This window comes from Uloborus diversus, chromosome 2 (assembly GCF_026930045.1).
Source record: "Uloborus diversus isolate 005 chromosome 2, Udiv.v.3.1, whole genome shotgun sequence".
In the NCBI taxonomy this organism is placed as follows: Eukaryota; Metazoa; Arthropoda; class Arachnida; order Araneae; family Uloboridae; genus Uloborus; species Uloborus diversus.
The window spans coordinates 165,468,805-165,493,338 of NC_072732.1; the positions used below are offsets into that span (position 1 = coordinate 165,468,805).

Sequence of the window (24,534 nt, forward strand, 5' to 3'; positions counted from 1 at the left end):
TTTACAAAAAGTCACTTTTTTGTTTTTAATCAAAGAGCTAAAAGGTACATGTTTTGCAATTTATTAAAAACGTAATAACTCTAAATAAGTTGACTAATGGACGTACAGCAGAACCTCGTTTATCCGTCCCTCGTTTATCTGGAACATAGGTTTATCCAGAGGCGTAGGAACTTTGTAGAAGTAGGGGGAGCTGGGACACTGTATAAGAAGTGTCTGGAATCTAAGGGGCAGAAGCAGAGGTGCAACCAGAAAATAATTTTGGGGGGGGGGGGGCGGGGGGGAGGCTTTTAAACGTTTTTCCCCATAAAAAATTGGCTTCGAAGCTTCCATCTCTTATTGAATATTGTATATATACAATTATTTATGGAGAGAATGAGGTGATTAAACTTCTGGTTTTGAAAAGGAGTCGGTTAGTACTCGAAGATGAGCACGTAGAAATAAAGGTGTTTCGGGGTCTCTCCCGGAAAATTTTCAAAATTCTTGTTCTAAAATCGAACTTATAGGTGATCTTTGATAATGTTAAGGGGAGAAAAGGTTCGAATACCCTCCCTGAAATTTTTCGAAATTAATGTCTTAAAACGCGATTATATACCATATTTGTTGCCTTTAGTGAAAATATGACTCGAAGGATTGTCCTCAATCGATTTTTCGAACGATTTACATCTCCGTCCTAATATTTCGAATTGGAAGTCCTAAAAACGTAATTGTAGACAACCTTCAATGATGGCAGGGGAAAAGGCTGTACTAGGGCTCTACTCTGGAAATTTTTCAAAATTGAAATCCTAATAGAGAGCGTTTTTCAATGATGTAATCAGAATCGCTTCAGAGGTTTCTTCTTCTTAATTTTTTCAAAATTGTAGTTGCTGAAAAACGCGACTGTGGATCATATTTGTTGGCGTTAGGGGTCCAGCAATTTTTTTGAAATTGAAGTCCCAAAAACGGAATATTACATAATCTCCCATGTTATTGGAGGGCAAGGCATTCAAAGGACTCTCTTCCGGAAATTTTCAGGGAATTGAGCCTTGAAAATAAAATTTGAGGCGCTCTGTAATAATTTTGGAGGAAAGGGGAGGCTTCGACAGCGTAGCATTTAGAAGACTTTCTTATGTTTTGAGAACTAGAAAAAGGGGAATAGATGAAACAGGAGGGCGGAAAAACAGAACGTTGGATATGTGTTAAAATGAATTGTTCACTATATATTATATTGTTCAGATAAATTTTTAGTTTAAAGTCTTTGAGCCTTAGATAGAAACTATAAAATATTGTTGGCTTTTTTTTTTTTTTTTTTGCAATAATAGATGAAAGGTAACAATTTTGGCATAAAAATATATCTGTAAGTGATGAAAAAATCGTAATTTTGAGAAAGCAAAACAAAAAAAAAAAAAAATTAATTTGAATTTTGACATCTGGAATTCAAATTATGTTTTTCGCAATCACGAGTGTGTGTGTGTATGTAGGCGTGTGTGTTTGTGTCTGTGTGCAGGTATGAGTGTGGGTAGTTGTGTGTATGAGTGTTTGTGGTAGGGGGGGGGAATGTGTATGTGTATGTAGGAATATGTGTCCGTGTACAGGCATGAGTGTGTGGGTAGTTGTGTGTATGAGTGTTTGTGGTTGGGGGGAGGAGTGTGTATGTGTGTGTAGGCATATGTGTTTGTGTCTGTGGCAGGCATGAGTGTGTGGGTAGTTGTGTGTGTATATGTCCGTATGTATGCGTGTGTGTGTATGTGTTTGTGTATATGTGTAGTTGTATGTATATGTGTGTATGTGTAGTTGTATGTATATGTGTGTATGTGTTTGTTTGTACGTGCGTGTATGTATACGTGTAAGGGTAAGATATTGACGCTACCTGGAGATGGTTTTCGCTAGAGGAGCAGCATCGTGAGGCCGGTCGACGGTGGTGCTACAGAGGGTGCTGGCGGGAAAATAAAATGATAGCACATCAAAACAGTCAAATGAAAGCAATAAGCAATCGTGATTGCTCAGAAAACAAGAATAACTGTAACTTCGTAAAGTATAATCTGAGGGGTCTGATAACTTAAAATGAGATACAGTGGCTCCCAAAAGTGTTCGTACACCTTGAAATTTTGTAGTAAAATCAAAATAACGCGAAACTGAATTCGAATATGAAGTCCTTTTTTTTTCACACCATTCCTATGCCATTCTGAATAAAACCCAGTAGTTTTTTTCAAAATATTGCCAGATTTTATTTTTGAAATTTGTCAAAAGACGAAGGGTCAGAGAAAAAAATACGCCACAAAAGTCATCGCACACTGAAATATTTTCGAATAAATTCATCATTAAAATTATCATAAGTTGTTTTTTTATTATTTTTGCATTGTGATGACACACTGTAAAGTCATTTGGCTTTAATTTTTTGTTTATTTATGCCCTAATATTCTGCTCATTATTTTAAAATGGCAGCTATGCGCATAAACCAAAAAAACAATTCGAAATTTGATGTTTTTTCTCTCTCAGTAGCCGTAAATTGGTTTGAAATATCTCTAAATTAGTTAATTTATACCATTCTATAGTGAAGTGCTTGATAAAATGCTTTAAAGACAAGAATCAGATCGAAAACTAGGTAAGAAAATGTCAAATGCAAAGTGAACAAAGCGTGATTGGAGATTTACAGTTAAAAATACACCTTTCAGCGATGAAAAATTTTCTGCAGAATGGAATGAAACATTTTCGTTTAATTTCCCCCTAAAATTATTCGCGAAGTTCTCTGATTACCTGGATTAAATGGGACCTCTTCCTGCAGAAATTTTCTTGTTCGTGCGAAAAACAGAAAGCTTACGTTTTCCGCCGTAAAATCAATGATAAATAAGCTCAAAACATTTTGGAACAACGTCTTACTTAAAAATAAAAATAAATTCAACATTTTGGGTTAAATTGTTGCATAATTGTAAATAGAAAAAAAAAGAGAAATTAAATCTAAAGAACTTAGTTGGGATCAGTTAATCAGAACGGTGAAGGTGGTCTTGTGTGAGGGTGCAGGACTTGAAAGTTTGAAATTTTTCGATGAATCATGCTGTTCAGTGAAATATTTTTAAAAACAATTTTAAATTATTAGCCCAAAATTTGGCAATCGGAAACAACTTCGTTTTTTTTAATCAAGATAACGATAAGAAGCACACGTTTGCGTTTGGTGCCTCAAATATTGTCATTAAGCTTAGAAATATCTCCTCAATCGCAAGATTTAAACTTAATAGAACATATTTGGAGATATCTGGTGGATATATTACGAAAATACACTATTGAAACGGAAAACGAATTAGAAACAGTAAGACTCGAAGTGCGGCTGAACACTTACTCAGAAATTGTTCAAAAAAAAAAAAAAAAAGAAAGAAAGAAAGAAAAGAAAAGAAAAGAAAAAAAAAACAATGAAATCTATTCCCAGACATTTAAAAGCTGTTGCTGATACTGCATGATATTCTACAAAATAATAACTTAGTAAAAAGTTAGATTATTTACTAGTTTTTTGACATTTTTTCAAAGTGTACGAAGACTTTTGTGAGATTAAGTTTCTGGCACTTTTTGATTTTTGGTTTCTTAAAAATCAAGTTTTATTATGTTATTAACAATTTTCATGTAGTTTTGTTAAAAAATAAATCATAGATCTTATAATTAAATACCCGTTCCAAAATATTAATTTTAACGAATCGATAATGGTGTATTTCATTGAAAATCGTAAGTGTAGGAATACTTTTGGGAGTCGCTGTAAGTTTTTGGAAAGTTGAAATTATTTGAACAAGTTCAAGATTATTTGAACAAGTTCAAACAACCTTAGTAATCTTTTTTCAGTCATGTCTGGAGCACCTTCCATGTTATTCATATTTAAATGCCAAACTGGCTCATTATTATCTCTGTTTGTGATCATTGGACTAATGGCGAATCCAGGGAGGGGGCGCGCTATGAGGCTGCAGCCACCCCCATACCAGAAATAAATTCTTTCACCCTCTGTCTATGCATCTTAATGTTAAAAATATATATATAATTGCCTACATCCATTCTATCTTTATCAATTAATTTGTTTTCGCTCTTCTTAAGGTTGATACACAAGTTTGCGATAGTAACAGTAGTGTTAGTTTTCCGAAATTTCCCTTCAAATTTCTGAACATTTTCCTACCTGTTCCAAATATTTTTACATTTACTCAATGAAAGAAGGAAAGGAGAAAAAAGTATAGATATAATAGCTACTTGTTTTTCTTTCTTTCTCTCTCTTTAATTTTCGTGTTTAATATCAATTCTTAAAATTTTGTCTTCTTTCTCGCTGTTTTTCACTCTTTGTTTAACATCTTTCAGCTTTTCTTTCTTCTATTTCATTTACATCACCTTGTCAGCGTAATTGTTTTGCATCCTTAACAAGAATTGAAAATTTTGCCTTCAAATTGCATAAAAAATATGTCTAAACGAATGAAAAAACTTTGAATATACATTTAAAATTTAGAATTTTAACACTGAATAGCAAATTTTAGATAATTACAAATGTAACTCAGAAAGATTCATTAGTCATTAACACCCCTAGATAGCAGATAATGATACAGAACACTTTCGTTTACATCGATAAACTTTGGTAATGACAAGGAAACCTCAGCAAGAATTTTAACTACCTCAGCCGCCCCCAGAACAAAATTCTGGATTCGCCACCGCATTGATCAAAAAAACCGCATGCAAAACTAATAAGAATATGAACTGAACTGCAATGCCGCTCTCGAAAACCGAAACACGAGCTCAAGGTGGGGAGCAAATCCATATTGGTACTGGTACTGATTTTCGCAGGCCGCGGGGTAGAGCCCACTTTTCCGTATTTCTAAATCAAGAGATGTTTTAACAGTAAAAAAAGGGTGAAGGTGATTTCAAGTGCACTGACCACTCCGTCTGTCCCCTGCTTTTGTTGCTTATTGGGTGGAAATTCCGAAATTCCTAGAAAAGGCAGATCACATTTTTGAAGTCAGGTTTGAGGAAATCAATGTACGGCAATAAGCTGCAGTGCTAGAATTTTTCGGGAGAGCTGGGCCGGTTTGAAATATTCCAGGGGGAGCTCAAGCTCCCCTAGCTCCCCCGGTTCCGACGCCTATGGGTTTATCTGGATCAAATTGGTACAGTTATAAAAGAGGTTATTTTTACTAAAACAACAATTTTAAATTATGATAGCTAGAGCCGACACATAAATGCGCTAAATATTTGGTTCTATTTTGATTAAACGTACAATGAAGTATAATACTAATCTACCAAACAACATGGCGTACTTGAAGCATCGGTCCGACACCACTGCAGCTGACAGATGAGGAACTATTTGCTAGAAACGACACTAAGCAATTTTGTTACAAAATTTGAGCAAAAAATGTAATTTTGTCTTTTGCTGCAACAAAAGATAAATCTCCTTATTTAAAAATATTTTTTGCTTATTACTCTTATTATCTGGATTTTCGGTTATCTGGATTGCCTTTGGTCCTAGTTAGTCCGGATAAATGAGGTTGTATTGTAATACAATTTTTATTAATCTGTTCATAAATGAGGCTGCAACTTGATTCTGGGGGGGAAAGATTTTAGCAATTACCATAATGCCTTTTGAACTCTTGGGGCCCTTAATTTATTTTTTAAGGTGACAATCGGGTGGAAATCGGCAAATGATTTTGAAACGGCCTTTTTTTTTTTTTTTTCATTTAATCGCCCCGTGGACAGTGACGAAAGTTTGTCCTTTTATCAAAAATTTAGTCATATCCGTATTTTCAAAACACTCAATCAGTTAGAAGAAATACCTTTGCGAAGGAAATTAAAAGAGAATATTATAGCGCAAACTCGCACAAACTTTCTTTCTGTGTTTCTGGGTTACAAGAAACTCTTTTTCAATGCAAATAAGTTGAGTTTATGGGTGAAAAAATATTCGACAACAGTATTCCGATCACTTTTGTTGAAAACTAGCCGATCCAAAAATGGTTCGATACATACGATCTTTTGTCGGATATCTTTTCATCCATAAATTCAACATTAAAAAAAGGGATTCCTTGTGACCTCGAAACATGTGTGAGAAAATCTTCGCATATTTGAGGGATTTAACGTTGTGATATATTTGATTTTTCTCGATCATACTCATATATATATATATATATATATATATATATATATATATATATATATATATCAAGCTTATTTACTATGTTTATCTTGCATGTTGCTAAGGTTTCTGTAAACCTGGTAAAGTTTGTTAGGAGCAAAAACCATGCAACAAAAATTAACATGAAACTTGAGAAATGTACATACATAACATGAAACTAATGTAAAACTACCCATGAATAAAAAGGTGTATTTTATTTTATAAATGTGACATTTTCTTGAGAAAAATACTTGCGAATGATTTTTATATGTATAGTCTGATGTAACATTTAATCTGTGTTTCTATAAAAATTCATGATGTACTTTATTTTTCAGAGTAAATAACTGGGCCCTTAGTTTTGGAAAATCTATCATTGGTGGTAGTATACAAGCAACTTGCCTACAGTCAATAAAAAATGTAAGTAATTTTTTCATCGTCTTTTGCTGATGTTTTTATCTTTAATCACACTTTCAACCAAAATGTCTGACATAATTAAAACTGAGCGTATATAACCTATCAACGTATCTATCTATCTATGTCCGAGTACTTCTCCCGAACGCTAGTAAACTGACCATTGAACCAGGTACTGATGGATTCGTAATTTTCCCGTCTTTGTGTTTGGCTATTTAACATAATCCTCCTATAATAGTTAGCGGAGATATCGATTAAAAACAATTAGTTATACTACTTAGATTTCAACATAAAACTCCTATTTTTCGAAGGCTTTCCTCCATTCAAATTATTATTCAGTGCTTCATCTCAACTGAGAAGAGTGATCTATTGCCATTGTTTTTCTCAAAACAAACTAGTGGTACCCGCACGGCTTTACACGTAGTAGAAAATTAAAAGATCACTTGGTTCGCCTGTATGTTTACAAGTAATGGATGATGAATTTCTCGCCAATTTGCTATATTCATTCGTTTGCCCATGTTACGGTTCCACTTTATGATAATTTCGTAATTTATTCGTCCACGTTGTGATAATTTGCTCGGTAAAATGTTCTTAAAATTAGAATATAAAAAGAACAAAATCGAATTTTCAAAAAATCGCTTCGAGGTGCACACCCCCATTCTACAAATTTCATGAAAATCGGCCGAACAGTCTAGGCACTATACGCGTCACAGAGATCCTGACAGAGATCCAGACTTTCAGCTTTATTATTAGTAAAGATAAAGATAAAATTCTGGATTTGAGGCTCTTCCTGTAATCGGGAGATTTAAAATGTTTCTTTTTTGGTTATTTTTCCGGAATCTGCCGCATTTTTTTTTTTTTTTTTTTTTTTTTTCAAGCGTGATTGTTGAACACGTGTCACTTGACATAACTTGACAAACTGAATAAACAAACTGGCCACCACATGTAGAATACACTCTGGTATCTAAGCAAATTTAAAACACAAAATTAAAAACTATAAGTAACAAGAAAACTTATCAAGGTCAAATAAGAAATACCGATAAATCAAAATTGCAGAAAAGTAAAAATGATGGTATGAAGCTAAGGAAAACATCAAACAATTATCCAATATTGGTTTTCAGATCGCGAAAACATACAATTACGCAAACAGAGTCCGATAGCGAATAATAAAGACAGTGAGGAAATTTTGGTAGAAAATCAATGTCTAGATGAAGCAGAATTTTTTGATGTTATTAAATAAGATCTTTAAGTGCAATCAAATCTTCTGACACGTTTTGCAAAATAAATAAATAAATAAAAATGTATGGATATTTTACGTTGGTTTGGAGAAGACAAAGGAAGGCCTTTGTTTTTATTCCTTTGGATGAAGATGGTGTATTTCTTAATAAAATACACCATCAGTTTTATAATTAAAATACGGAGCTTCGTGGGATAAATGAATATAGTAATAACAATATTATAATAAAAACACATACAATTCACTTGCTTATTCGTATTTCAGCCTCCTTGTAACACTGAAACACCCGCAGTAGCGTCACTGGAAGGGGGGGGGGCGGGGCAACGGACGAACCAATACGGGTTTACACCCTTCTGGCGGGGGCGTGATACCCAAAATGGTTGTAAGAGTTTATGAGAAATATAAAAACATATGTACTCCAATTCTGAAATGTTTCTTCAATGCATTTTGAATTATATTTTCAAATATTATATGTACTTTATTTTTAAGAGTAAGTTCATCACACACGTGAGCAAAAAATAATCATTTGCTTTTTTTATTATTATTATTGTCTCTTCAGACAAAAACATGCTTTTCGATGAAGCTTGATGCTTTTCATTCATTTTCCCCCTTTTTTCTGGGGAGGAGGGTGGAGTGACGCCACAAATTTCCGCCACGGGTGGCACTTGTGCATGGAACGCCATTAAACACGCGTTTGCACTTTAATATACAATTGCAGTACCCAATAATGTTTTTTTTTTTTTTTTTTGAGTTCCATTTTTTCACTTCATTAAAGTTCATTATTTAACTATTTACTATCTGATCACGTATTGTATGGGAAGACAAACATCGTTTTACAGCCGGAAATGGAAGAATCTATTATTTTTTAGCGATGCCAGCTTTTGCAGAAGCAGAGTCTCATTCAAATGAGCGGAATACCGGCATCAAATTTTCTTTTCCCCCTCATTCAGACAGATTCATCTTATCTGGAAGTTTGAAAATTCCATACAATCCGTGGTTGAACAGTAAAAACATTTCCTTTAAAAGTTCCAGACACTAGAACCTAGTGCTTACTACTCAACTTTGGTGACGGACAAGTTAACTACTTTTTGTTTGTAATAAGATTGTACTTTAAACTACTTTCTCTATTACAAAATCAGGCAAAGTTAACTATGTTTAAAGTAACTTAATGAATACATTAAAACATCCAAACAAAGCTTCTCAATATGCGATATGTCTTTTTTTTTTTAAATTATTAACGGAAGATGAATACATTTGCTTCTCGTGCAAACAACAAAAATACAGAACGAAAGAAAAAAGTCATACTTTAAACAGGGATGCCCCCCCCCCTAAGAGCAAGAGCGCATCCCTCTAACTATCACAAAGCCCCCCCCCCGAAAAAAAAACAAGAGCTGCCCGAAAAAATGAGAAAAACAACCATCCCCCCTAAAAAATTCAATGGCGCTGTCTCCGCCATGGCTCCCCCCCCCCCTCCTTATAGGTGGGCATCCCTGATTTAAAGAAAGAAACTGATTTAGTAAACAAAAGTTCAAGATAATGTTGGTGCAGTCTCTTCATAAAATTTTCAGTTCCGTTGAAAATAAATGGTTTAATTAAGGAATTTTAAATGTGCTTAAAAATAATTTTTCTACTTTTCTTAAAATTTAATAAACGTCAGTTTTCTTTACACTCCGTTTTATATTGGAATGCTTAAATTTTAAAATGAAATGATCCTTAATTTAATATTATTCTGCAAAAATTTTTATTTTTGTGAATTTAACAAAAACTTATACGTTTAAAATCAAAAAGTAACAAAAAAAAGAAGTAGAAAGCAGTTGTAGTTTTTCATAAATAAAAGTACAAATACAAAAACATATAATGAAAAATTCGACATTTTCTATTTTTGAACGAAATTTCGTCTCTGTCTGTTAATTTTTACAAGCTTCTTCATAGCAAATGCAAACTTTCAAATTTTGCTTAGAAAAATCATCCCGAAACAGTACTACATTGGATGAAATATTTGCATCGAAACAAAGTTGTTTCCAGTACTTTATACGCTTCGAATGTTATCAGTAATTGCAATGGTTATTACCGAGATAATCCGACGTTACTCAAAATGAGTTCCAAAATTCTCTAAATACTAAAATAGAATATTTGAAAATGGTTTTAACTATCAACTTGTGCATTTTAGTTGAATTTATTTTATTTTACACACATATCAATTTCTTTACTTATTTTCATTATTTTTAATATTTATTTTACTTATTTTCTTTACTATTATTCATTCGTTTGTTTTAATTGCGTGATGTGGTTTTCCCCCTTTTGTTCTTACATTATTATATTGGTTTTTGAGAAATTATTTTCCATCCATTGGAAAAGTTGCTTGAAGAATATCTTTTACTAAACGTTGTTTGTAAATGAAAAACTAATAACCATTTTTTTTTACTCTCAATTAAATAAAGGAGATAATAGTATGAAAATTAAATAAACCACTTGTACTTACAGATTTCCAGTGGTTTATTTAATATAACTGCATCCTTGATTTTTCCACATTGTCATTTCCCGACCCTGCATCCTTTATTTTTCCTCTTTTTTTTTGACCTAAATTTTTAATTAACGAAATGAAGTCAAGCGACTTTTTCCTGAGGGTACTTTTGCTTTTTAATTCTTAAAATGTTTGACTTTGTGAGCCACTTATGGTAAATCCAATACGTATGCGTTAGTACGATATTTTTCTCATGCATACTAATGCATCATCACTTTCCAGCCTTGTATTTATTCATAACACACATTAGTAAGCGATTTTTGATGGGTTCCTCACGCCATTTTAAATACTTTCTACGAAAGATAAAGAGTAAAAAGAATATTCCCAATTTTATATTTTATGAGATACCCTATTTAATGATCCTTCACTTTCGGTATTAAAATCATATTATTTTTTCCCAGCTAATGGACTTAATTTTTTAAAAAGTTCTACTCTCACTGGCACTTCTCTTTTAGTTTATTAATAACTTTGGGCCCATTAACTTCCACAGCCTTTAATATAGCAAATCGCCATTTTTCCTTTTTTTATTAAAAAAAAGTTTTTTTTTTTTTTTTGTAGTTGTATTTAAAGTAAGTTTTTAAGTCGATTATACTTTTGCTTCATTTTCTTCTTATTTTCCCTCTGAATACTTTTTCCCCCTCATTGCCTAATAAATATTCATATTACTTGTGGAATCTTTTTTTTTTAATAATTATTCTGGAAAAATTAACGTTTTTTGAGAAATCCAATGTTTGCAATTTTCTTTTGATAATCCACGATTTTTATTTTACTTCTTATTTACCGTTTGATAATAACTAAGAAAAACGCCTTACTCTTATTAATAATTATTGTGACAGTTGTCGTGAGGACACTTGTTTGCAGTATCCAAATAAAAACTGGATGTCTCACTCACATAATGCAAGGGAAATATTTCTAAAGGAAAACATAGTCTGGAATTTATGCATAGTTATAACTTTTGAAAACACAGAATTAGCAACTATAAAACTTAAGAGTTGAAAAACCATCTTTATGCTTGGAAAATAAAATAAGAAATAAAAACGTTTAATGGCACGAACTTGCATATTTCTGCAATTTTATTCATACTGCATATTTTAACAGTAAAGCCTGTTAAACGAATAAAATACTGGTTAACCCGGGAAATTAATGACAAGGCGTAAATTACGTGTGACTTAAATTTTTACTGATCGGTTACTCTGGTCTCTTGTTCTTCAAACCCTAAAATGAACTTCTTTTTTTTTAAATATCATTTATTACATATGTTTTTATTTAAAATTTTACAAATTTTTGATGTTGCTGAATATGGAGTGAAACTATCCTGAGCATTTGAAAAGAATCTGATCGATAGAAGAAGAAATAGAATAAAATGGAAATTTAACACCCAACCCCTTGCATTTATTTGAGTTTTGACTTCAAATTCTTATTGTTTTTCGCAATCACGAATTTCGATATAGTATCCTACTCATCGTTGAGTTCCTTGTTTCTACAAATGGCTCCTATCGCAAATATAATTGCGAAAAATATAATTCAAGATCAAGGCATATAATCAAGATCCAGGCATCGAAATTTTAATCACTGCCAGGTGCTGTATGCTGTGTTCTGGATACTGTGTTTGTCTAAAGAGGTTTGTGTAAAGTCCAAAGGGTCCGGTTTAAATAAAATCAATTCGCCCAAGTAGCATTGAATCTTGGCGCAATATTGTACTTGGTTGGCTGAATGTTGGCGTACGATTTACACCCAATATTGGCTGAAGCTCGTAGGGGATACATTTTAACAATATCGGCCAATATTGCTATTGCAATCTTGAGCCATTATTGCATGCCGATCTAACGCCAATATTGGCGTTACGTTGGCTAAATAGTGGCTCACAATATTGGCTGAAGCTCGGAGGGGATACATTTTGACAATATCGGCCAATATTGCTATTGCAATCTTGAACCATTATTGCATGCCGATCTAAGGCCAATATTGGCGTTACATTGGCTAAATAGTGGCTCACAATATTGGCTGAAGCACGGAGGGGATACATTTTGACAATATTGGCCAATATTGCAATCACACTCTTGAGCCATTATTGCATGCCGATTTTAAGCCAATATTGGTTAAACAGTGGCTTTTATTATTGTTATTGTTATATACACTGCTGTCTACATAAAATGCGACATCAAGAAGGTGGAGTCAGAATGATACAAAATTTTACACTTGATGGCAACATTGATTACAAAATGAAAATAAAATGAACATTTCTTACTGGAAAAATCCCAAATGAATGGAGGTTTAAGTACCCTGTTGAATCAACTCTAGCTTGAATGTACAACACTATACAGTCGAACATTGAGGTATACTAGTCTCATATGATGTAATAGGTCAATTCCTATCAGTTAATGTAAAGCACTACTAATTCATCCAAACTCATAGATTGTTCAATTTACCGCCAAGTCATTCCAGATATGCTCAATTTGTGACAAATCATGACATCACGCAGGTCAGAAAAGGTGATAATGTGGGAGAGGAACCCCCCCCCTCCCTGCTGTGTGTGACGGTGCATTGCCCTATTGAACACAAGTCTCAACACATGACAAAAATATACCATTAGGTTGTGATAGTGCAACGAGTCAATGTTAGAGGTGATCCTGTCCCACACACAATATAGCACCCCATAGCATCACTACAGCTGTCGATGTGGTGTGCTCCTAAAAAGCAGGCTTTATTAGGGTCGCATACACTTGGAGTAGGTTTGAGTTCAAATCGATTTGCTAGCAACCGAATGGTTCCTGATTGCTCTCATTGCGATGAATCCAGATTGAATTTTGCAAAAATAACATTTTTGTAAGGTAATGGAGAACACGTTGTGAACTACCAAATAATGCTTTTGCTTTTCAGCGGCATACCCCACCCACAGCTGGGATGCCTCTATGGGTTGCAATCATGTACAAAACATAGTCACTTCTAATATTGATCCACAGCACTACGACAGGTCATCCTGCGGTCCCCATGACACCAAACTGCGTTAATATCATTATTCAGTCACATGTGTTGGCACTCATGGCGGGGCTCCCAGGATGACACTGCTTGATCACACACAGCAAGGGTGTGAGGGGACTTCCTTTTCCACTTTCTATGTCCAGTGCGTAACCCTGCTTTGTCACAAATTGAGCATATCTGGGATCACTTGACTTGCGTAGGCTATGAGCTTGATGGAATTAGGTGCACATTTCTAGTACCTGTGTAGTAGGATATCCTACAAGACTGATATGCTTCAATGTTTGACTGTATTACCTCGTACATTCACGCAATAGGTAGCTCGACAGGAGACTTAAACCTCCATTCATTTGGGATTTTTCCAGTAATAAATGATCAATTTGTTCTCATTTTGTAATCACTTTCTGATAGTAAGGTTGCCATCACGTATATAAAATTTCATTTCACTCTGACTACTATCCTTCTTGGTGTTGCATTTTGTGTGGCCAGCAGTGTAGATAGCTGGTACAGTTTAACCAGGACTGAAATTGTTAGGATTCCAACAATTTCAACGAAAAGGAAGAAGGAATTAAAAGTCGCTTTTCTGGAAGCTTCGACCACGTAAACACTGAAGATGACTGCCGCAGATGCAATTGAAACGTTTGTGGTAACAACACTCAGACCACAGCAGAACAGCCCAAAATCTCACAACATCATCAATTTAATTCATACTAAAAGTGCCGAGTTATTAAATGTTGGTCAGAAAAAGAGAATTTCTTATGACTGTGCACCAATTAATGTATATTTTATTTTTGAATCATATAACTGTAAAAGTAGCTAACAGAAGAAAAATGAAACAGTCAATGCTAACTCCATAAAAATTGATGAAAATGTAAAATGAAATATAATAAAAAGAAAACTTAATTTTAATTCTACATTTTGTAATAATAACATAAGAAAATAAAGAGTGATTTGAGGAAGCATTTACTATTTTAAAGACTTTAATTTGTGCTAATTGAAAATATCGGATATTTCCGAATTCTGCTCAAAACTTACTAACATTGCTAAATATTAGTTACAAAAGTTCCTGAGCAGAATTCAGATTAGAGTTAATTCTCCCTCGATGAACAAATAGAAAATTTGTACACATTTGGTTTCATTGCAATTCTACGGTTGCACAGAAAGTAAATGTAATTGAAGTACAGTGCAAAAGTTGCTCAAAATCTTTGCTTGATTGTTTTCATTGTCATTCAAATTAATAATAAACTTTTAAATTTGAAATAACTGATTAGTAAAGTTATTTTGCAATATTGAACAATTAATGGTAGGAATTTTTATTCCTATTTAAAAAAATTAAATATGAACATCATTTTTAAGTACCTTTTTCTTTGACCCGGATAGTTCAGAAATAGCAACTTAATTTTGCAAGAATTAACTCCTTCAGTAAAATGTTTGACCATGTTTATGTAAATAAAGTAAGTAGATCTTTAAAATTTCTTTATCAAATACTCCAGCATATGTCTAATATTTTCACATAAACAAAAAGTATTCAATAATGAACTAACAATTATTGTCAAAGAAAAATAATAAGATCTATTTCACAAAATTGACATTCATTATAATAAATGTGGAAACAAACTACACTCAAACCTAGTTTTGTGTGGTGGATAGGGACCGCATAAAAAAATTCACTCAAAACTTCACTATTAGCTACAAAAAAAATGCTTTCGTAACACAGTCTCACTTGAAAATAACCCAAAACTTACGAAACAACTGTAGGAATTTCTTCTTTAAACAAATTCAAGACACTTTTCACTTCAGAGTTCCCCGTACCTACCACTTTTTGTGGCTTAACCAGTTAGATGGGACCCTGAAGACAGCTCTGCTTTTGCAACTACTTTGAATCTCGCCAACCATTTAAATCCGCTTTTAAAATATACATCAGAGAACGATTCATCACTTAAAAATACTACCGAGCACTTGTTTTATAGACAAGTTAGTCAATTGAGTCACAATTTGATTGAAATTTTCATGTACCACAAAGAAAAAGGATCCCACAGAAACAGGTTTGAGTGTACTGCAAATAAAGTTTTTAAGTTTTTCTTTTTTAAAATGGATGTAATGTAGGTGACAATGAACAAAGAATAATCTGAAAATCATTTATTATTGATGCAAATGTAGGTTGCACTTATTGCAATGAAATAATGGACAAGCAGTTAGCTGTCTAGTACATATGTTTGAAAACTAAAACACATAAAAAAATACTTCCACTTACCATAATGAAAGGAAAATTTAAAAAGTTGAAAATGATTATTAAACCCTTTGCATTTTGGCTTAACTTTTGACATCACTTTTTAGCTCAGTATTGTCTTAGTTTTTATAAAAAATAAAAACATTTATTTTTATTTATAAACAAATAAATATTCCAAACATAATGCAAAAGAACTTACGGCTTACTTTACATGTTTTTCCCCTCACCTTTAAATTTTCAAATTCTTCAACATTATTAAATTTTAATCTATTTGATATCACTTTTAATAGACGAAAGAGTATGAACACTTAATTTTTTTGTGCAAAAGAGATGATGTGGAACAATTTATAATTTGTTTTAAGGTTGAAAAGGAACATTCACTAGAACAGTTTGATACAGGCAATGGTATAAATAGAATTATTTGTAAAGCAAATGGACAATTCCACGGTGTTGGACCTAGAATTTGCACAACATTTATCAATAAAAGTTCAGATTTTCTAGATAAACAGAGCCTTTTTTTTTTTTTTTGCTCAATACTTATGCATGTAGAAACAATTAAAAAACCTATGAAATTTCTAGAAAAAAGTTCTAACTTGAAATATGAAAAACGTCATGGTGTTGAACATACATTCATGAGATTCTTGACATGTCACGTCAAAAATAAGGGTTTGGCACAAAAAATTCAACACTGGTGTAAAATCATAGTTAATCAAAGCATCTTGGTTTTATTCGACTTTGGATACATTTCTTGTACTTTATCAGATAGAACTTCAATTATTTCCGTAACAATGGTTGACGCTAAATAGTTTACACTACCTTTACTGCCATTTAATCGTACATGCTCAGCTGAAAACAGACCATGGAACTTAATTCTCATTCCGTAATGAGTCAAAAGTCTTATGATCATCAAAACGCAAGTCAGTGTAGAGAAATGAACTTGGTAGCATAAAACTAGTCCCTAAAACCTTCTTTCAGAATTTGCATTCAGACTTCTAAAAGTTTACTTGATTATTGTCAATAAAATTAGGTGTTATAGAGCATTGTGAAAAGGAATGCAGTTTTCCAGTAGAAATTTGAATTTTCACGGAAAGTTTTTCTCATGATACATTCTCACTTTTTCCCAGATTTTTTTTTTAGAGTTCCTGCCACATCCACAATGTAGAATCATGAAAATAAAACTCCTGGAATCTTCATCATATATTGATCCAGTGTTTTCAAAGTCAAATATCGATCCAGAATTTACTCCAGTTTCAAATGTTCGTTCAGAATTCTCAATGTTCCACGCAATTTAGAATGTCACTGTTCGATTATGATTTCGAGTTTTGAAAACACAATGTCGATCCAAACTTTTCACTGTTTCACATCGTTTCAGCAATTTCTTCAATGTTAGATATCTACCCAGAATTTTATTCAGCATTTAATATTTCTTCAAAAAATTTTTGCTTTATTTCATTACTTTTATTTTGGAAGACAAAGTTCATCACTGCAAAGGAAAGCTTTCTCATTGAGTTGCTCCAATAACGCTTTTCTCTTTCGCTTTTTGAAATTTTAGAGTGGATTAGACATAGTTAAAAAAATTCACTGATGAGAATGATAAAATATCATTTAAGAAATGAAGGCAACAATAAAATTTTAAGGAAAGTATCTCCGATATTCGGACAAAAGCATTTACCATGTGCAGCGGCGAGGAAGAGCAACAAAACACAAAATGTGCAGACAAAGTTGAAGTTTCTTTTTCGCCGGTTTTTAAAAAAATACAAATGCGTTTAAAGTGAACTCAAATAGCTTCATTTTTTGAGGACTCTCTCTACGTTCAAAATTTGTTTTAGCATTCTAAAACAGTTTGTGGAGCTTCAGGTAATCAGGCTCAGTGTTTAATTGCTCACTTAGGAAAATGAATCATTTTTCAGATTTGTTTCAAAATCGGTTGAACATCAAAGAGCCATCTTCCGCCCAATACTGGCTTTCCAGAGTTTGACCAATTTTTTGCCAATATTGTCTCACAGTCTAAATACAATAATGGTTGCGCATTGTTAAGCCAATATTGGGACAAGATTGTATTTCAATCTAAGTACAATATTGCTAATGCAATGAGGTGCCAATATTGGCACAAGATTATCTGCCAATCTAAGTACAATATTGTTAATGCAATGGGAAGCCAATATTGGCTAAACATTGCAAAAATCGTGCCAATATTGGCCAAGACATTGCCAACGTGAACAATCTCACGCCAATATTGAGCCAAGATAAAATGCTACTTGGGTCAGGAGGACATTGTCAACACACCACCCAGGAGGAGCATACGCACATGGAGGGCGGTGGAGCTCAAATAGTGAGCCAGAACTCCAACTTCAATCCAGTGAGGACAATTAACGATTCATGATTGTTCAAAAAATATTACGCCATTACTTACACCAGTTTACTAAACATCATTCGCAACTCCAACAAACTATAGGGGACGCTGCAGTCACTGTCTAATGACGGACGAAAAAACTAAAACAAACGCACGCCGTAACGTATAAATTGCTTCTAAACTTAGGAAATGACAGAAATTTTTGTTCGCAGGTATGATTTTTTGTTCTTTAGTCATTTGAAAAGATTTTTCAAAGTCTTTTAATTATTTTGACCCATGTAAAAAGAGATTAGAAATCAAAAAGTATTACGAAAGTAAAAAAATAATGCAGAACACACAAGTTGTTCTGAAGCAGCCATTTTCATGATGTTGAATTCGGTATTCATAAATTTTTGGTTCGCTTCGAACAGCATTTTCATTTTGTACTGTTTTTTCTATACATTACTACATATTATGTCCAGTTTCGTGACATTTCCGGCATTTGTTGACATTTTTGTCACATAATGCACATACGTGACAGAATGTCAAGAGTAACATTTAACACTAGATAATTTATTTCTATGACTATATGATTGGATATCAAAAGAAATCATCATGCATTTAATTCATTCGTCACGGAAATGATTTAACTGATATGCGAAATATTTTCAAGATACATTATTCTTTCACACAATACTAAAACCATAACCCTATAAACAGATTTTTGGCCAAATTCTTCCACCGATAAATGTCAGCTTTTGCAGAGCAATAAAGTAAATTTGGCACGATATTTTAGCGATAAAAATTCCAAGCTTTTATTTTTAATTGTTCAAATTCTTACGTTCTTTCTGGCTTTTTCAATTTGTTCTGCGATAAATATTTTCAAGAACATTTATTTGCATACTATCCATTTCAGTTGGATGCTATAGTAACAAGGTTATTTAAATCATTTATGTGGAATTAGGTTAAGGAAAAGCAGTAAATTTTTAGTATGGCTCTATAGTGTCCAGTCAATGTTCTTAAGCTCGCTTTTTTTCATCGAATTGAAAAACTGATATTTATTCAAAAATAATTTAGAACAAGATAAATAAAATGTGTACTCATAGTTTATATCAGATATTTTTGATGTTACGCTGTTGCGGATGACGATTCCAAATGATGAATCACGCAAATAATAAAAAAAAAAATACACATAACAAAAAAGATAAATAAAAACTTTTGTGCTGAACAAAAAAGTAAGACAAAACAACGTTAGAAGAAGCACAAATTTGTGCTTCTTCTAACGTTGTTTTGTCTTACTTTCACATAACAAACTGTTTGTTTTGCCCAAAATGAGCACGTGGAACGCAATGTCTTAGTTTTTTCGGCAGTTTTGTAAATCACCGCAAGGTAGCAAAAGTTGTTTCTTCTTTTCGTTAAGACACTGAAGTTAACCGGTTCATTTATTCAAACATACCCCTTGTGTGAGTTTTTGCATAACGTTAGTCACGGTTTTTAACTGCAACCACTACTTACTGTTTACATCCGAACAACATGGCGGATTACAGAGAGTTGCGGCTAAACGGTAGATGGCTCAGTCTTTTTATAAATAATAATTTGTATATGTGCAAAAGAGTGCCAGAAAAAAGATACACACCAGTGGTCAAACACCTAGAACCATTCCTAAATTCACCCACAAAATATTTTCAATGTATTACTGTGTCCTCAGTTTTTGTTGTACTTACTATGTTTTATTTATTGCAGAATTTTCAGAAACTAGGTGCTACTGTAGAATGGGTAGATGCTACTCAAATGATAGAAGAAATGCGAGTTGATGTCCAAAATGTTCTATCATGGAAGAAACTTGCAGTTGAGGTATTTTGTGTTTTTTGGGGTTTAAAGATTTTCCCTCACATGTGATGTGTGACTGTCATAGGCGGATTTAGGCTGAAATATTTGGGGGTGCAACAATGACAGGGATTTGTGGGAGGGGGGTGTATTCCCGGAATAACAAGGCAGTGGCGAAATCAGAAAATAATTTTAGGGCGGGACACACTTAAGTCTAAAAAACGCGATGTAAACCATATTTAGTAAGATTAGGGGATGGGCAATACTTAACATTTCAAACTGCAGAAAAAGTCTTAAACAAAAGTCGATGTTAGAAGCAATGAATGAATCCAGTTTGGAATGGGATTCACGCCCCAGAAAAAATTTGAAATAGTAGTTTTGAAAACGCAGTTTTACAGTTCTTGGTGATATTTTAGGGGCAAGAAAGGTACGTGTGGCTCCAAGGCTATTTTTAGAAATTTTAGTCTTATAAATGTGATTATAGTCCATATTTATAGTTTGAGTTAGGAACAGGGTTGGCAAGTTTTTGCCGGGGGCGGAAAAAACCCTGGAAAAAACCACGGTTTTTACCGCCCGGCAAAAATACGTTTTTTCCAGTTTTTGCCAAAGTGGCAAAAATAGATTTTGTGTTAACAACTTACGGACAGTTTTTTTTTTCCTTTTATATAAAAGCAAAAGCATGAAAAGATTTTGATAAAATTTTAATTTAATTATTTTTATAGTTTAAAAAAAATTAAGGGTTAACTTACTTTTAAAGTTATGAAGCATTTTTACTTCTAAATTTTTAAACTTTAACATAAAATTTCAGTTTGTAACATCTAAGACAAATAATTAACTTACAATGAAAATGTAATTAACTTGTTTACTATAGCATTTTTTACAGAACACTAAATATCTATATAAAGTATACTTAATCAAAATACAACTATAAAATAAAAATAATAAAAGTAATTAAAAAGCAAAAAGCTAAATACACATTTCTTTAGATTGAAATATCACTTAAATCATCATAGTCTATACCATCTTCCTCAAAACCTATTTGTTGTTTAAGCATGGCATAGCAATAAACTAGTTTCATGAGAGAAGCAACTGACAAACGGTTTTCTTATTTTTGACTGTACAAAAGAAAAATTTGAGAAATATCTCTCTATGGCAGCAGAACTTGCAGGACACATTTGAAGAGTTGCGACTAGTGTGCAGAAATCTTTAGGTACTGTACTGCATGTAAATGCATTATTTCTTTAGTGAGGAAAAGTTAATATTTTTCTATATTCAAGTAAATATTCTGTTATTAATTAAATAGCTTAAAAATATTAGTGGGATAAAAAAAGTGATTAATTAAATATATGTATGTATCAATCTTTTTCTTAATTTACTAATCTTAAGTGAACATTCTTTGTTTTAGCATTGAAGGAATTGGCTCATTCTGAAGAAATTGTTTTAGCAAACATTTAAAATCTTAAGTTTTGCAATCCGAACATTTCTTTTTTATTTTTTTTTCACCTTATAAATTAGAAGTAACATGGAGAGACATAACTAAAATATTAAAGTGCATTAATTATATTATATTGTCACTATTACTTGATTAACAATATAATGTTACTTTATTTGCAATTAGGTTTTGCCGTTTTTTCCATTTTTGCCGGTCTTTTCCATTTCTGCCATGGTTTTTTCCACTGTCCCGGCAAAAATACCTTTTTGCCGACAAAAAAAACCAACCCTGGTAGGAATGAGACTCATAGACTGTCTCCAATCGATTTTTTTAAAAGCAGATAGAAATGCGTACCCCTCTTCTCTCTCACGTTACCTCTTTAACTTTTCATAATTGATGTTTCAAAAATACTACAGAGGACAATTTTTGATGCTGTTACTGGACGGAGAGTTCTGGAGCTCTCGCCAGGAAAATTTTCGAAATTGAAGTCCTAAAAATGAAGTTCTTCTGCATTAGTCCATGGTATTAAAAAAAAGGACTTTCCCACTTAAATATTTCGAAATAGTAGTTTTCAAAACTAAAACATTAACACTCTTTGATGATATAAGAGAAAGGGGGTCGGAGGCCCTTGTTCGAATATTTTCCAAAATTAAAGTCTTAAACGTATGAGTGTAAGACCATATTTGGTAACGTTAGGGACACTGCAGTTCCTCAAAACTGAAACTCCAGAAACGCAATTTCAAACGATTTTCGATGTATTTAGGTGATTAGAAGATCTTCCTTGGAAATTTTGCGAAAGTGAAGTCCAAGAAACGAAATTTGAGGTACTATGTAATAACTTTGGCTGGAGAAAGGGCTTTGAAGGAAAAAAAATTGAAGACTAATAGAAAAAATGAAAACAAAGTAGAAAAAATGAAAAAAAAGAGAAGTGGGAGATATGAAAGAAAGAGGATTGTGTGAGAAGGGGGGGGGGGAGCACACAATTCGCCGCCAATAATCTGAAGCTGTTGAAAAATTTAAATGTCAATATTTCTTTTTGAAAGAAATTAAGATTTTTTCCCAACATTCTTTTTTTTTCCGTAAAATAACTGCGTTTTCCCAAAATGAGATCTTTTCTTCTCTTCAATAATAAGTAATATATTTTTTAAACATCTACTCAGCATTTTGTGGGGAGGGTCACGAGTCTTGTGCCCCCTTCCCCCTGGATGCACCATTGCAGAAAAATGTCTGGGAGTCCTCCTTCAAAAATGTTTGAAAATTTACCTGAAAAATATTGGTTTTCGCGTGATTTCGGTGTAGATTTTATTGATAAAGTTTCTTGCAGTAGCCATATTTTTTTTTTGGAGGGGGGGGGGGGGGACTTAGCCACTGTTGTTTAAAAATAGAAGAATTGGTATTGATATAGGAATAAATACTTAATTACAGAACATGCAGTTATTCTATACAATAACCCAGCACTGAACAATAAATTGTTTGAGAAGTTTCTTTATTTGCATGAAATTAGTTATTAGGTTTTTTATTTTTTCAAATAAAATTACTTTAATTCTTAATATGAGCACAGTTACGTTTTTCTTGCACTAGCGACGTGTGGTGATACACTGGATTTAAGTAAATTTACTAGTATAGCAGCTACAAATTTTTTCTCCCAACTGCGTTTCTGAATGAAATATACTAAAATAATTTTTTTCAAAACCCAACCAAAAATTTTGGGTAATTCCTATAAATGTTCAATTTGGGAAAATAATTTTATTATGGTTGTGTGTTTAAAATAGTTTTCTCTCAATCAACACTGGGAATCAGATTCTTGAAGCTTTCCTTATTTGTTAAAGAAAACTATCTTGGGTCGCCAGTTTCTGCATTAAATTCCTCTTACTAATTGCCTTAAGAAGTTAACAAATGCTGGATTTATTATTGAACTTTCTTGATAAGATCTTTGCCTTTTTGTGGGAATTTCTTAGGGTCAATAACTTTTTGAGATTGTTTAACGTTGGAGTCAGCAACCCGGTTTTTCTAAATGAGTGTTTTTTTTTCTTTTTTGAACTGCTTCAGTAATTTTACTATTTTTTATTTTCAGAGAATAGCAGAAGTAGCTGAACATGCTGCTGCAGGTCATCAGCATGACAAAAATATCAAAGTAATGAAACTCTTTTAGTTCCCTCTGTTTCTACTATGTTCTTAGTGTTGCATTGTTAGAAAGTTTTGTTTAAAATACTTAAAAATTTATCAGTGCATTTACCCCCCTGCAAAAATCCTTTTTATCCTTCATGTTCTACTTTTTAACATTATTTCTCTGAAAGTGCTATGCTGGATCTAGATTGCATTGAGAAGAAATTTAGAAACTGTTCTGGTTATTTGAATGGGCCATTTGAGATTTTAAAACAGTTTTTTTTTTTATAGCTGAAACCATTGTTAGTAATACACAACCATTGAGCATTTAAATAAGGTCAAATGCAAGATTTAATGCCTTCTTGTGTTCCTTGAACAAAAAATGAAGAAAAGTTCTTTGATAAATAATCCATATGTGTTGGACAGTAGAGAAATCAAACAGCACACAAAACCCACTCGTTTTTATATTCAATTTAATTTTAAAAAGAAAGAGCCATGATAAAGCTTCCATGTTTGTAGTTTTACTTTTTTTTATTATTTATGTGTGTATTTTTTTTTTTCTTCTTAAACCTCTATTGTTAAACTAAAAAATAACTCTGTATTTTGTTTACTGTCTGATATAAAAATTACAGCATAAGAAAAAGTGGGTAGAATGTGCTGTAAAATTCAAGAGAAATATATTCAACTGTATGTGTATGTATATCTTTGTGTATACACTGATAGAAGCAATATGTATTTTCAAAAAGAAAACATTATTTATCCACAAAAAGAAATATTATGATACTTCATTCAAAAAAGAAATACTTTGAAAATGTCTTTAAATTTTTAGGTTTGTTTTACTTGTTTTATGCATTTCTTGTTTGCTGCTAGTAAGTCATTTACACACTGTTAGCAACTTGGGTAGTTGAAGTTTCGACTCATGTTTTCATTTTTTAGTGTCACTAAGTGATTATTATATAGTGACCTGACTATATTATTATTACTGATTATAGTTCTCATCAATATTTGATGTTTTATCTATCTTGAATTCTTACTCTATAGACAACTGTAAATATCATTGTTTTCATGTATGTAATGTGAACCATTTATTTTAAAAGTAGGGTAAGTGCATTCTTGAAAAAAGTAAAGATAATGATCATTATAGATAAAACTTAGTATGATATTTGTATCTATAACAATTTAGAGCCAAAACAACAAGAAAAAAATCCAAATTTTTAGGAGATAGTTGGTTAAGCTCTTCATTAATAAAACTGATTATTGAAATGCCTCGCCATAAATATCTCACAATAACCGAAAAGAAAAAAAAGGAATTGACCTACTTTACAAATAAACACTTTATATGTGTAATTATTAAAT

The 24,534-nt window shown here is 32.5% G+C and overlaps 1 protein-coding gene across 1 annotated transcript in view; it reads left to right on the top strand.

Annotated features, from left to right (window-relative positions):
- Positions 1-24,534, top strand: part of LOC129216644 (voltage-dependent calcium channel subunit alpha-2/delta-3-like) — a 476,626-nt gene that overhangs the window by 389,873 nt on the left and 62,219 nt on the right. Inside the window, exons 2-4 of the mRNA XM_054850861.1 lie at positions 6,436-6,517; positions 19,557-19,667; positions 23,147-23,206. Of these exons, the coding sequence (XP_054706836.1) occupies positions 6,436-6,517; positions 19,557-19,667; positions 23,147-23,206 (253 nt within the window). The remainder of the gene's footprint in view (positions 1-6,435; positions 6,518-19,556; positions 19,668-23,146; positions 23,207-24,534) is intronic.